Raw genomic sequence first — 14,519 nt, 5'->3', positions numbered from 1 at the left:
TGCGCATCTATCGACGGCCTCCCGTTTCTCCTCCTTCGCCGTCTCTTCTTCGTCTCGTCCATCATCATCATCCTCGTCGCCATCTGTAGCCGTGTCTTGAGAGGTTCTGTCCGGTCAGCGACAACTCCCCCGCAGCAAGCCGCAGCCGCACCGAAGATCAGCGCAAGTAGTGGAGGATCCCGGACATTGATGGCTGCCTTTGTGAGCTCCCCACCCCTGCCATGTCTCCTCTTCCTCCTCCACTTTGTCCCGTCCCATCCATATTGTCTCGCAGCGCCTTCACACTCATCCTTGCTCTGCTTCTTCCCGGGTGCCTGGGCCTAATGCCTCGTCATCGTGGAGCAAGCTGGCAGTTTGAGCAAAAGCCGCAACGCGCCGAAGCGCCCGCCTAGCTATCAAAGCTTCGGACAAGGACAACTACTACTACCACCACCTCAGGGCCCAGCTCAGTCAGCTAGCAACATAACACACACACACACACACACGCACACACCACCAACCCCGAACAGCTACCTTGTACGCTTTGGCTCCTTCAACGCATCAGCCACGTCATAACCCCCAGCCGGCCACCTTCTCCTCCTCCGCCTGCACTTCACCCTCTTGACCTCACTCTTGCCTACACTCTTGTCTTGCCTACATTCTGCTTTCATCCGATGGCCTTCGCCCTGCCCACATCTTTTCTTCACCAGCGTCGCTAACTGACGGCTGCATCGGCTGCTGCTACTGTTGCTTGTTGTCTCGCATTCGTTATACCTTCATCCCGGCAGCGACGCTAATCTCCCATCCATCCTACAGGATACGCCCTGGCTAGTCCACATGTCGACCCCGAAAGCCCACCGCGGCCCCGACGCCGATTCGGCCAACGATCCCTCCCATGCCGACTCCGGCCTCGACGGTGCCTTCTCCGGTGCGCCACCCACATATGCGACCTTCTCCCCCGTTACGCTCTCCGCAAACACCCCGAGCCGGTCCTCCCGACGTTCGACCATCATCGTCCATCAGAAGTCACCCTTGCTGCTGGCCACTCCACCGCAAATCACTCGTGCATTAGCATACTCCCATCCCTTTCTCCTTCCGTTGAACAAGCTTGCCGGCCTGTTGACATGGACCACCGATGATCCCTGGGAGAGCTTCCTTCTGCTGGCCTCATTCTGGGCCGTCGTTCTCTATGGCGATATTGTCGTGCGCATGGCCGGCCCTATCGTCGTCGTCTTAGCTTTGATACTGGGCATGTACGGTCGCCGTTTCAGCCCCTTAAGCAGTAGCGGCTGGACAGAGCCGGCTTCTAAGGAGTCGGGCGGCACGCAGAATGCTGGAGCAGCGGCCGGGGCGAAGGGTCAAAAGACTACTCCCAAGGGCAATGGAACCGGCGGCGCTGCCAAAGGCCACCACCGGGGCGAGTCGGAGATAACAAACACAAAACATCAAAAGACCCTGGACGAGATTGTCGAGACGCTGAAGGAGTTCACCGGCCGGTGTAATGTTCTACTCGAGCCACTCCTTGAGCTGACAGACTTCTTGAGCACACAGCGCACCCCGACGTCAGCAACAACGAGACCGGCGCTGACGACACTGTTCGTGCGCATTCTGTTCTGCACGCCCTTCTGGATGCTGTTGACGCTACCGCCCTTGAGGATCATTACGACGCGAAGAGTGGCCCTGTTGTTCGGCACGTTGGCCCTTACGTGGCATGCGAGAGCCACGCGTGTTGCCCGAACGCTCCTCTGGCGCAGCGCGACGGTTCGCAAGACGGCTGCTTTGGTGACTGGGCTCACTTTTGAAAAGCCCGTCAAGGCTGTTCCGGTAGACGTTTTCACGAACGGTAACGGCGGAAAGGTCGTGACAAAACGCCCAGTGACATCGGAACTGACCAAGGCGTTGCAAAAGCAGTCGCATCGGCACAGCAACAACGCCACAAGCAAGGACGCCGGTGTCAAGTTTACCTTTATTATTTATGAGAACCAGCGACGGTGGGTCGGTCTCGGTTGGACGCAGAGCATGTTCGCCTACGAGCGGTCGGCTTGGACCGACGAGCACAACAACCCCGTTCCGTCGCGTGACACCTTTGAACTACCCGAAGTCGAGGATGGAAGCAACATGCGCTGGCGGTGGGTTGAAGGCAGCAAGTGGAGGGTTGACGGTGTTCCCGACGACGGGAGTGAGCCTGTGGACTATGACGGCGACGCTGGAAAGAACGGGTGGATCTACTACGACAACAAGGTAAGTTGTATATGCGCGAGCACCTGAACTCAGAGCTGACAAGGACATTTTCAAGTGGCAAAATGGCCGTCGCGGTGTAGATGGATGGGGGCGGTGGACCCGCCGGAGGAAATGGTATCGCGATGCCGAGCTGGTCGAAGTCTCAGAGGACGAGATAGCACACGAACTTGATGCGTCACAGGCGCCACCACAGCCGGGGTCTCCCGCGGGTAGCCCCCCGGGACCTGCGTTAACGACGCAGAGATACAGCACCGTTGAGGAGAAGATGTTCTCCCCCACACAATCAGCGCCGGACCTGACGGCGCATGATAGGGATGCGGAGCGGGAAAAAGACGATACCGCATCGACGTTGTCTACGAGCTCCGGCGGCCGGTCATTCTTCAAAGCGCCTTCACTCAGGAGGAAGGTTACAGACAAGAGCATCGGCAGCAAGGCCGACAGGGAACAAGATCGCAGCCGGAGGGCGAGCGAGGCGAAGAGCGAAGAGGAAGCCGCGGCACTAGGGGTCAATCTCAACCTTGCACTACAGGGCAAAGACGGCGGGCAATGGGGCATTGGCGACGAGGCTCGTATGAGCTTGGAGTAAGGCGTATCCCGCGCCCCGGTGAGGATGCGATGACTTTTTCTCTCTATTTTGTCGGAATAGGACCGGGCACGGATGGGCATTTGCGGCGTTGTCGGCTGTAGAGTATGACGAGTCCGGGCTGCTATTTTTATGATTTGGGGTTTACGATATAAGCGTGTATAACATAATTGCATACCCTGATTGTCATGTGTGTTGTGCTTCGTTTGACAATTTTCGGGAAAAAGTCACGGGAACTTATGCTTGAGCCACACAGTTTTGAGCCACAGTGAGATTTTATCACAGGCACCCACGTTGCGGCGAACCAGTAATCATGCCGAACGAAGAACGAAGACAATCCTGGTGTGTTGCGCAGCTGAGCTATGAGACACCGCCGTTTAGTCTGATGATGAGGGGGAAAGGGGGGTCGGGGTGAGATGTTCAGGTGCGACGGGGCGGTGATGCAAGTCGGGTCATGTGGCTTTGCGCTGCGGGCATCCGATTGCATGGTCCCCAGACAGATTATGAAAAAAATGCCATATTACTACTCCGTTGACTACCTTCAGTAATCATTTGACTTTCTTTTTCTTGTCTTCTTCCCCCTTCCTCTCAATCCGAATTGTAACGATTTAAGATTCTCGGTCAAGCCAAAGATAGGAAGTACATCCCCGTCCCGATTATTCTTACAGGACAAAAGGGAAAAAAACAAAAGAAAAGAAAGGGGGAAGAATGGAAACGGTTTCGCGCCTGGCGCTGATGGCCGTCCTCTCGCGCGCCGGGTCTCCCGCGCACGAAAAAGCGACGTGGAACGGGTCGGACGGGTACCTGCCCATCATCACCGTGCAAGACTACGACACGGAAGCGGCGGCGGCGGCGGCGGGAAAAGCGGGGCGGAAGACAACAACGACGACGGAGCGGGGCGGAGACGGCGTCGGGGCGTGGAGCGGCGGCGAAGTGGCGTTTTCGGCGCTTTTGGGGGCGCAGTGCCTTTTTGTCGTCTTTGTCGAGGGGTGGATTGTGTGGATGGGTCAGGCAGGTGATTTTGAGCTTTGGAATTGGTATGTTTTTGTCCCTGTTTTTTTTTTGGGGGGGGGGGGGGGGGGGGGGGGTAACACGACTTGAGGGTTTGAAGGTTTTGAAGGGGGTTAGATGCTGGGAGATGGAAGGCTGACGTGGAGTCATCTAGGTTATGCGAGTTTGCTTCTCCTGGCCTACTCGTGCTTTTTAGCGTCTCGTTCTCCGCGATGCTGCTGCATGCCGTTAGGGTGCAGACGCGGCTTGCTGATCTGGCGTTCCAGGCGGCGGGCTTGATCATGGCCACGTTTTGCGCGGTGATGGTGTGTGCTGGCGCGAGCGGCGGGGCGAGGGGGATCGGGCTGGCGGTCGTCGTTGGTGGAGTTGTCGTCATGTGGTGAGTCTGGTTGTTTTTTGAGAAGTGGGGGGATGCTTGGTGAAGCTGACTTGACTGTGTTAGGTTCTCGTTCTTTGCTGGGTTTTGGTGGGCTGTTTTGCGTCTGCACCAGGAACAGAGGGGCCAGAGGGAGGTGAGAAAGGGCAAGACTCGTGAGAGGGGTTATGGGACTACGTCTGGGGGTTTGGCGATGGAGGACGAGACTTTTGAGGGGTTAGTGGGCGATCTTTCGTGATGGGTTTCGTGACGGAAGCATGCTTGCTAGGTTTGAAACTCTTGATTAAGACCATCTGGGAAGGGAGGCTACGATGTTTGCATTCAGCATTGCATTGGATCGGTTGGAGTTTGGGTCCAACGTTATATTGTTTTGGAGCTGGTGTGAGTATCAATGACCTAGGTATTTATGGCAAAGTGGTTGAAATTACTCATACTTCACCACTGATAGAAGGCATAGCAGAGCAGAGTGAAACCTGAGACTCAAAACCAATGGCCATGGATAGAACGGCGCGGGTTATGTGGTCTTAAACGAACGCCAAAGTGCCAGGTCGTCACAGAAAAGCATCGAGAACCCGGGAAAGGGAGAGGCAAACTGTGATGCCCGATGTTATGCTCAGCCTATGCTAACATGAGACGTCGCCCGTAGGCCTCGTGCGCCATCATGTTCAGTCTGATGAATATCTGGAGCTTCGATTCGCGTGATGGCGTGTTCGATGATTTCAGAGAGACATTTTAGAAGACAATTTCCTCTCCGTCGAGGAAGTAGGAGAAACACACACGGACGGGATCTTTTCAGGTGTCAAGCCCCGGTGAAGTAAGACTAGTTTAGAGATGTAATCAAACAAAGACACTTTAAAGTAAAGCCAATGACAGCTCTATTGGAAGTGTACCTGGTTTTTCTTCTTTTGGGATTCGCCAGAACCAACACTCTCAAAGTAGTTAGTGTGACGGCTTGGAACTATCTGATCGACTGCCTCAAGGCAACCGGTACATGACATGTGGTGTACTAGCCCATGATTCTCTGATAATACGATTTTGGTCAAATGATTAGCGCCATCTGGTTATTGTTTGGAAAAGTACGGGCTCAAAATGGTTCAGTATGTACCTGTTGCCTTGTGGCAGTCGATGGGATACTGGAAAGAGCACAAGAAATAACCGCAAGGCATGATTGGTAGCTCGCTAGTCTGCTCATGATTTCTAAGTGTGTCGAGTTCAGGGAAAGCCAGTCAAAGTCAGAAACTAGTCACTACTTCAATAAGTTCTTGATTTCAGGGCTCAAAAAAGCATTTCTGATGAAAGGCTTATCTGCTTCCTGTCTATAGACGATGATATTTGCATACACGGAGCTAGAATTGCCTTGTTACCTCGGTGTAAAACATCACGGCTATTTCCTAGATCCATCCGCGTGCATAGGTAAGCAAGATAATATATTCAGCGTCAACGTCTAGACAGCACCCGTATTCGGCTGGCATCACCTAATTAGCTCCTTGAGTCTGGGGTATTTCGGCCATGGGCTGATGTGGCCTAACAGAGGCTGAAAAGGTGGACCTTCGGTTGGCCCTCTCAAGCGCCTTCTCTGTTAGGTAAGGCCGCGCTGGAGGGGCAACAACCGCTTCGAGGGATTAACCGTCTTGGCAGTTGGAGCATGGGTGTGGTTGACACTCACAACAGCCACACGAATACATATTAGTTAACCCCCATCCGCCCGTCTCCAATGACCCCTCGAAAATTACTCTATACCCTCCAACGATCTCTTCATTTCTCATTTATACACCCATTTAGAAGCAGACATTATGGATATGTCAAGTGCCCAGGTGTTGTCAGACCTGCCCCAACTTCTGAGGGACTACAAAAACGATCGCTTCAAACACCTCGCTTTCTCCATGGTCAAGACCGGCTTTCATAAGTGGGGCTTTGTTGTCTATCGCTGCACCTACGACGATGACGACCTTTGGAACCGCTACCTCGCGCAGCTCAAAGATAATTGCCGCTATCACCTCGAAAAATACCGTGTTGATAAGCTCTTGGAACAGTACCTTGACTGGGTTGTTGTTGAGAACAGAGATACGCTAGACAATGCCTCTAGGCCGACGATAAGGCAACATTTCCAAAAATGGGTCTCCTCTCAACGAGCCGTCGCCTGGGAAGACGAACATCCCGGCATTTCTGACCTTCCTCGCTTCAAATACTGCTTGTATGTCGACAAGAAGTGCCTTGACACTCTGGAGCCCTCACAGCGAGACGTTCATCCCAGATTTAGAGAGGCAGGGACACCACTGGTCGTCGCAATCATTGATAGGCAATGGACGCCGAACCGCAGGGGCAAAGACAACCCTATGGATGAAGGGGGGTTTCCCCCAATTGATGGCAGCGACCGCAGATACGTCGGTTGGAGGTGGCAAAATTCGATCTACCTGTCAATGCTGTACAGCGGACTTTGGTGGTGTGATTTGGATGACGAAATCAGCTATAAGAGACCGCCTGCCATCAATCCTGTGGGGAGGGAATCAATGCCCGAGTGAATGCGAAGGAAAGCTTGTCTCGTTGCACAAGACAGGCTGATGATAGCGATTTGGAGGAACAGGGGCAGTATCCGGTTTAGTCTTCATAAAAGGTAAGCGGGGCATGTAAAAGCGTTTTATCTATTCTTTTCTCATATTTACTGAACCGGTTAATGGCACTGTCGGCATGGCAGCTTCTTTCAGTACCTTATCTTGGGGTGGTGGTGGCGGCGGCTTGATTTTGCTCATGCTAGACGTCAGTTTTCACACTCGACTTCTAGTTCTAGCAGCATGGAGGTACCTGTCCTATGCTTTCCACCAGGACGAGCTCGTCAACAATCTCTGGGATGTGTCTGCCACCTCTGGGAAACCTATTTACTCCATTCACACATTGGGTTCACCAAAATAAGCAGACCGTCATACTTGAACTTACACATAGCAATCGGGCAATAGCCTAGACGGCAAAAAAGCCACACAGCGCCTCCCAGTCTCCATCGACATCAACTGAAAATACGCGCAGGTGGGTTGGAGGGTGTCGCAATACGTCCGATCAAGTGGTGCTGTGTCTATCCGTAATAGTCCTCCAGGCAGGCACCATAGAGGTAAATAAAGTTCCAGAGTCCAATATATTTCGAGCTGAACCCCTTTTCAGGGTAGTAACTACCTGGAACCTCGGGCGGTAGCTTGACCTGAGCACTCATGGCCTTACAGAAACACGCTGTTGGTAGGCAGTAATCCAAGGAGCATGTGGCGCGGGTAAACAGCTTCAAAGTCCGGAGTGCGGTCACCCCAAATGCAAACCTCATTTTCAAGTGATGGTATGTTCATAGGCCTCTGGGAATTTGAAGTCAACCTACCTCCCGCCCAGGCATTATAGCCGGTCATGCAGTATTAAACGGGTGGTATTATAACACAAAAGAGCAAACATACGTTTGGGACTTTCGAAACAAGACAGCTTGAGAACAGTGTTGATAGAAACATCAAGTACCTATTCATACTTATTTCTGTCGTGGAATACCTGTACTCTCAGTGCCACCCATGTCGACCCCTTCTTCATTCATTCATGATTTGCGTCATACAATATTGATCGCTTGGCTTCGTGGGAACCTACAGTGAGCACCCCTTCCCCCCATTTTCCTCGAGTAGGGGCTCCTACATAATGATTTTCGCTCAAGGGTTATGGGAACTGCGTGCATTGTGAGTTAGAAGCACCGCCCAGCCTCTTAATGGGCTGAGTCGTCTCACCCATAAGAGTAGGTACTTGGCACCAGAGATAAGCAGGATCACGATCGTCACGACGATGTCGGATTGGCTCGCCCTAGGCTCTACGCGAACACACAGTCCTGTTCTAGCAGAGCTTTGGAAACGCAGCAGAGATCAAACTGAACGCACATAACTCAAGCTCTCAAGAGCTCAAGGTATCACCGGACTCTTGTCTTCCGCTTAATTTCCGCGTTGTTCCTCAAGGCGCGCCTTCCTTGCCGAGGAACCTTTTTCATGTCTGTTGGAGCCGGGGTGCTCGAGGATCAGACAGGGGTATTCACGTCTGTAAAGCTAGCGCAGACATGTCCTGAAGTGGAAGTGGATATCTGTCGAGTCGCCTTGGTCAGAAGGGAGTCCGCGCACATATGAATTACGGAGCATTGCTTGACATCAATAGCTTAATGTAGGCTAAAAAGACACAGTGGCAAGGTCGGCCTGTTTGTGGTCTCTACCGAAAGTTGAACTGTCATCTTTTGTATGTGCCCCTTAGTAGCTGTAAGCCTGTCACTGTTTGTTCCGGAGTTCCCTGCGTGTGCATGGTGAAGCTTTCCTCGAGTTAGCCAGATACTGGTTGTGCTGTGATGACCGCTCAGTCAGGCGGCCCTGCCATTTTTTAGATAACCTCTGGGTCTAAAAATAGCCAGGATGACATCTTTCATGAATAAACTACAAATTGAAAAAGAAAATTGTTCGATAATTCGTCATAGAAACGTTGGCTAGACAACGGACACCAGTTCTTTCTTGAAAATCCGTTGGTATTCCATCTGCACGGGACACAAGGCACCTGGGCACTAACTGTTCATTGCAGCCACTCACACATGCGAGACGAACTGTTTATGCTGCATATTATGGGTGGCGAATGGCTAGGGTCTTAAAGAGGAAGCTGGTTTAGAAGTCTACCGTTCAAAACGAGCGGCGCAGCCAGGCACCAACGTCACCTGTTGACCACCCAGCATGTCAGTCAGAAAAGGGGCCGGTCCAATTTCAAACCCGAATTGACGTCTTGGCTGCAGACGACTGATAAAGTGGGTAACCAACAAACTGGCAAAGCTACGCGCTTGAAATTGCACCACCATAAGGATATCAAATGACTTGTTGCAATTCATCAGACAATTTCCCCATACGTTAGTTTCTTGAGGCATCAAATTTATTGGAGTTCTTGTGCCCTACTTCATTCTGGCCATCTCAAACTTCGAAAACACACATCGGTTGTTTTACACCACCTTTGGGTTCCAGTTCCTCCAATTTCTCAACCATCCACCACTATGAAAGCGACGGCTATAATCGGTCTCGCCTCACTGACTCTCGCTCTAGCTCAGCAGTTTCCTCGCCATATCACCTCCTATGAATCGTTGGGACTGAGTTCAAAGTGCTTCGAGGCACTCAACACCACGGTGGATTGTTCAGGTCGTTTGGGCTGGCACGTTAGGTCCGAGTATGTTCGAAAGCGAAATACCCTCTTATTTCCTCATCCATCCGCTCACCAAATCCCTATCAGGTCTCCCAGAATCAACATTCTTGATGCCGATGGAATCGATGCCATCTGCACCGAAGGCTGTAAACAATCTTTGATGAACCTGAGATCCAAGATTCAAAATGATTGTGATGCAGTCGAAGACGTCCTTGATCATAACCTATTTCTCTACCCAGGTCTAAGCGCACCCTCGAAGAGCTAGCATTACTTTTAACTGGCGCAAATTTCTGACTGAAAGACACAGCGACATATATTCTGGACCGCTATATCTATGCCTACGACATGTCTTGCTACAAAAACAGGCAATACTCCCTTCACTGCTATCAAGTCAACATTTACCTGTCTAACACTCTCATAGAAAAACGGGGCAATGGTGCGATCAAGTACTTGACGAATGGAGGAACACTACGGATGATGTGCCTCACGACTGCGACGACTGCATTCTAGGGCCAATGGAGATTGCGGCCAACTCTCCCCTCGGCCACACAGAGGCTCTAGCCGCCGACTTTCAGTCGGCTGTGTCCAGTTGTGGAGCGACAGACTACGTATATGCGAGCCCGGCACAGTACATTATGAACCCGACTGCGGCTTTGTTCGAAGCCGAGACTACCGTGAGAGCCGCAACCAAGAGCTGGTCCGCTCAACGCATGTCGTCGGACTGCAGCGATACTTATCGCGTCCGAGAAAACGACACATGCACCTCCATAGCTGCGACCCTGAGTGTACCAAGCAGGGGTCTCGTCGAGGCGAACGAAAGACTCGATGATTGGTGCGGCGGCCTCGAAGTTGGTCAGGACCTTTGCCTGCCCGAGAAATGCAATGTTCATTTTCTTACAATCACGGATTCTTGTGACTCACTTTTCGCGACATATGGACTTAGCCAAGAGAATCTGTACAAATGGAATTCCAAGCTTTTCATAGAGTGTAGCCACTTGAAAGATTTCCGTGGTCAGTATATTTGTGTCGGGTAAGTTTACTCTTCGTCCAGTTAATGAAAAGAACTATTTGGTAGTTTATTAACAACGCATCTCTTGTATAGACAGCCGGGTAGTCTGTCAAAAGTTGCGACTGTTCCAAGCAACTCCACGTCCAATTCCCAAGGATCAACCTTGTTGAAGTCCGCATTCAGAAGCACCGATACCTTCACTGGGCAAGTGATGTCTTCGTCCCAGCTAACTTCAACAACTGAGAGTGCCGAGTCATTGGTTTCAGCGACCAAGTCGACTAGCTACCCAGCAAGTACAACGCAACTCACCACGCCGACAGCCGATACGAACAACAGCGACTGAGACTGTAGAATGGAGTTCATCTCGGCCAACTGGACAGTGCTCAGATTGGCGATTTTCTTTGGAAACATAATCTTACTCTTTCTTAAAAGTGCGAGAGGAACCGTCTTCACTTGGTATTGCACTATGTGAGGGCTTTCATTGTTTTAGGGTGTACTTAAGTATTGCCGTGTTTAGGAACACGTCTTCTTCTGTAGCCACATGCTATTGGAGCACAATTAGTGCCACTGCAACTTCAGAAACAACAGCAATTTTTCGGCATGTCCATGATCATCGACCTTTACGTACTGTTAAATACATATTGTCAAGGCCTGGGACTAAGCGATGCTTCTTGGCAGATGAAGTCCGCTTAGCAGTGTGGGGCAATCGAGGACCCCATTGCTGAACTGTGAATAAGGTTCAGAATAGAGCTACGGTACAAGTATCCGCAAGTATCTACCTTGTAAATTGACCCAGCCACAGGATCGCCCCTCCTTGACCCCTGGCCCGTGTGCTGACAGCCCTGTAGACCCCTGGCACCAGCCACTCGACATCCGTCATTCGCGAAATTCAAGTTTCCCATCCTGGCACGGTAAGGTAGCAACTGAAAACCGGCATCGCCAGACCAAGCATTTTCTCCTCCTTCGTCATCAGGGTTGTTTTCCCTGTTCAGAGAGAACCCCTGACGGTCGATCGCCAACAAGGCACCAGCCCCGCGCCATTCGCCTTTCCCATTCCCATTTCCTGCTTTTGACCCCTCGCATCGCCCACTGCTTCTTCAACTGAAAAGTCGCACATTGTCATGTGGAACCACCATCGTACGTAGTCGAGAGATCCAGCCATTCTTTGCCCACCACAACTTGTATACCGAACGACACGAATGCAACAAGACTCCGGAGCGACGACACACCGGAAAATACTTTCTAAGAATGACCGACGAGGAACATGCGATCCAGCGCCCAGCGCAAACCTTTCAAACACCTGAATGGGAAAACCCCTTCTAAAAAGCGGCGTTCTCTTCTTGAGCGATTTAAACCTACGGCTGCCTCACATCACCAAAACTCTTATGGAGGTGATGGCTACGCCAAAGAGGCGCATCCCAATCAATCCTTCTCCTTTGCACCAACTGCAACTGCGGCCGCTACGACGACCGCTCCAAAAACCCATACCTCTCTTCGAGCCCGCTTCGACGCTCTCTTACCACCGCACAAAACTTACCTCGGCCTTTCCCGCAAGCGATTTCTCCTCTTCGTCGTACTACCCCTTGCAATTCTTATCCTCTTTGTTCTACCTCTAGCGCTGGGCCTTGGCCTCTCCAAGCGCGGTGGCAAGCAAGATCTGCCTCTGCCGAACAACAAGGACACCCACACCGGTGATCTGACCTACTACGACGTGGGGCTGGGGGCGTGCGGCAAGACAAACAGCAACGACGACTTCATCGTGTCCGTCTCGCACTACCTGTGGGATGATGTGCAGGAGGGTGGCAACCCGAACACCAACTTGCTGTGCGGAAAGAAGATTCGGATCAGACGCGAGGGCGAGGGCTCTGTGGACGTCACGGTCGTGGACCGGTGTACTGGCTGCAAGCCCACTGATTTAGACATGAGTCCTGCTGCATTTCAGCGGCTGGCCGATAAGGCTGAGGGTAGGGTGACTGGTACGTGGAGTTGGCTGGACTGAGAGGGGTTGAAAGACATGGCATATCCCGCCGGACGGGTTGCCCGTACATGACGAACAACGATATTGAATTTTGCCATTGAAAATACCTGAATACCCTTTTTTTTTCTTGTTCTAGATACCACTATTCCTAAAGAAGAACTGAAATACAATGCCTTCAAATACACTAAACTAAAACGATACGTTGTCATAGTAATGTTGTTTCCGTTATAGGTCGAAGCTAAAACTTAAAGTTCATGTATCGAAGTTCGTCAGAATCGACTTAGTGTCAAAGCCAATGATCATGGAATAGTGACCGGAGTCGAGTGGTCGATGGTTCTGGCCCTCTTTAGCGACAATCAGTCATGGGGCTCATTCGGGCCGCTCACTCTCTATCCACCTCCCTAATGAGGCTAAATTAACCACGGTTATCGTTAGCAGTGGATTAAAATGCGACTTTCCCGTTGCCGATTTCCTGTGGCGCTATTTTTGGGTACCTAGAATGAGAGTCTGCTGCGGGTTTAACTGAGCTGCTGAGTAAGGCCCCTGGCATCGAATGAACTTCATATCATGCGGAATAATAGCTTTTGGTTTCTACCTGCTTATGCCTATGATGGGATCTAACGGCATATACTGATGTAAATAAATCTGATATTTGAAATTTTGGGAAAGAGAAGCACACTTTTTCCACCTCGTCGTAGTCGTGTAGGTTCCTTTCTGATCTTCTTTGTTGCTCAGGAGTGAATGCGGTGTACATGAGATGACTGTGGGATAATGATAATGGATCACCGATGACCACTACGTGACTTTGTTCATGTACGACATTGCTGGATGACTTATCTATCAGTTCGCCGTCTTCCCTTCTAACTCGAACTTGCAGAACCCTATCGACGAACACCGGGATTTCTAAACAGGTTCAAAAGAAAGCACTTGCCTTTAGTGATGTGGGAGAGAAATAAGCCATGTGGGAAGTGGTTACTTTCGTCGGTGACTTTGGGTGTCAAAAATGGAGAAAATCCCCAGCGACGACACACTTTCTACTCTCAGTGAACGAGTAACATTTGTGGAAGAGTGTCTCGTCAAATATCTTGTATACAAGAAACCCTGAAAAGGCTTACCACTACCAACTCTGTCTACCTAAATGCTGTAATATTTGCGAAAGGGAAGTGAGAACAGCTGCCACACCCATTGCCAAAATGATCCGGCCATGCAACCCCTGTATATCAGTCCTTGTGCATAAAATCAACAAATAAAATAAGGTCACCGAGACGACGATAAGATTAGGAAGAATTCTCAAGACTTGTTGATGTCGGGCTGGGAAGACTCATGAGGTCGTTCTGAGACAGCAAAGTCTGGCTCGGGCATTTCGAAAGACATAACGGCAGGGTTCAAAGCTGCAGCATGATCAGATGTTTGCGAAGCTGCAAGTCCACAATCGTTAGTCTGTTCCTTGGCGATGTCTTCGTCTTTATCCTCTAGAGCTAACGGTGCAAGGTCGAGGGAAACGCGCTGCGAGGGACTACTCTTTCCAGGGCTTCCAAAGAGATCATTCCAGATTGCGTTGTTGATCTCTGCCGTATTCGGGGCGTAGTTAGGTGAACCAAACTCTTGCTGCAATTCGTTCAACCGCCGCTCTAGCTCTTCCTTTGCCCGAGACTCTTCGTCCGCATCGGGAGATTCAAAAATATCCGACTCACATGGACATACGTCCCAAGGACCAGCTGGTCGGCCGTTGTGGAAGAGTTTCCAGTGGAGGTAGTCCATCTTACCATTGTCGCCTGAATGCTCCATTGCGAAACTAGAAACTTGAGCTCGCTCACGGGAGTACTCGGCATACTCGGGTAGTGGTTGTTTCGAGGCTTCATTGACAGCAGCGGAAAGCGTCAAGTTGGGAACAAATATTTCACCTTTGAATTTAGCCTCGCTGCTGTGTTCCAACTGAGGGATTCGGACTCGAAGAGATGGGCCGCGCTTGGCCGGGGCGGTGGTGGGGACGTATGTGTCGGGGTTAGGGAAAGACATGTTGCTTCCTCTCTTAATCAACTGTTTAACTGCTTATTAGCGTGACTGTGTTTTCTTTCAATCTGTGAAGGAGAAGAAGAAGAAGACGATTGTTGACTAATGTTGCTATTGCTTGGTCTGTTGTGGTAAGAAAGTCAGTTGCTCATTT

At 51.0% G+C, this 14,519-nt stretch overlaps 6 protein-coding genes across 6 annotated transcripts; 5 read left to right on the top strand and 1 right to left on the bottom strand.

The window, feature by feature from the left end:
* Positions 1 to 816: 816 nt before the first annotated feature.
* On the top strand, positions 817 to 2,806 carry CTRU02_210448 (integral peroxisomal membrane peroxin; the record flags this gene model as incomplete). The annotated part of the gene is made up of 2 exons (XM_036732185.1): positions 817 to 2,220; positions 2,276 to 2,806. 2 exons carry the CDS (start codon positions 817 to 819, stop codon positions 2,804 to 2,806), a joined length of 1,935 nt encoding a protein of 644 aa, XP_036576111.1.
* Positions 2,807 to 3,511: 705 nt separating this feature from the next.
* Positions 3,512 to 4,428, top strand: CTRU02_210447 (uncharacterized protein; the record flags this gene model as incomplete). Its single annotated transcript, XM_036732186.1, has 3 exons — positions 3,512 to 3,840; positions 3,969 to 4,193; positions 4,257 to 4,428. 3 exons carry the CDS (start codon positions 3,512 to 3,514, stop codon positions 4,426 to 4,428), a joined length of 726 nt encoding a protein of 241 aa, XP_036576112.1.
* A 1,555-nt stretch (positions 4,429 to 5,983) lies between these two features.
* Positions 5,984 to 6,712, top strand: CTRU02_210446 (uncharacterized protein; the record flags this gene model as incomplete). Its single annotated transcript, XM_036732187.1, has 1 exon — positions 5,984 to 6,712. One exon carries the CDS (start codon positions 5,984 to 5,986, stop codon positions 6,710 to 6,712), a length of 729 nt encoding a protein of 242 aa, XP_036576113.1.
* Positions 6,713 to 9,219: 2,507 nt separating this feature from the next.
* Positions 9,220 to 10,399, top strand: CTRU02_210445 (LysM domain-containing protein; the record flags this gene model as incomplete). The annotated part of the gene is made up of 4 exons (XM_036732188.1): positions 9,220 to 9,389; positions 9,453 to 9,604; positions 9,673 to 9,730; positions 9,787 to 10,399. 4 exons carry the CDS (start codon positions 9,220 to 9,222, stop codon positions 10,397 to 10,399), a joined length of 993 nt encoding a protein of 330 aa, XP_036576114.1.
* A 1,239-nt stretch (positions 10,400 to 11,638) lies between these two features.
* On the top strand, positions 11,639 to 12,373 carry CTRU02_210444 (uncharacterized protein; the record flags this gene model as incomplete). The annotated part of the gene is made up of 1 exon (XM_036732189.1): positions 11,639 to 12,373. The coding sequence occupies one exon, from the start codon at positions 11,639 to 11,641 to the stop codon at positions 12,371 to 12,373; it is 735 nt and encodes a 244-aa protein (XP_036576115.1).
* A 1,269-nt stretch (positions 12,374 to 13,642) lies between these two features.
* Positions 13,643 to 14,371, bottom strand: CTRU02_210443 (uncharacterized protein; the record flags this gene model as incomplete). Its single annotated transcript, XM_036732190.1, has 1 exon — positions 13,643 to 14,371. One exon carries the CDS (start codon positions 14,369 to 14,371, stop codon positions 13,643 to 13,645), a length of 729 nt encoding a protein of 242 aa, XP_036576116.1.
* Between the last annotated feature and the right edge of the window lie 148 nt (positions 14,372 to 14,519).

Source organism: Colletotrichum truncatum (assembly GCF_014235925.2).
Source record: "Colletotrichum truncatum strain CMES1059 chromosome Unknown Contig_0007, whole genome shotgun sequence".
NCBI lineage: Eukaryota > Fungi > Ascomycota > Sordariomycetes > Glomerellales > Glomerellaceae > Colletotrichum > Colletotrichum truncatum.
This window is presented reverse-complemented; position numbering and strand designations above follow the sequence as displayed.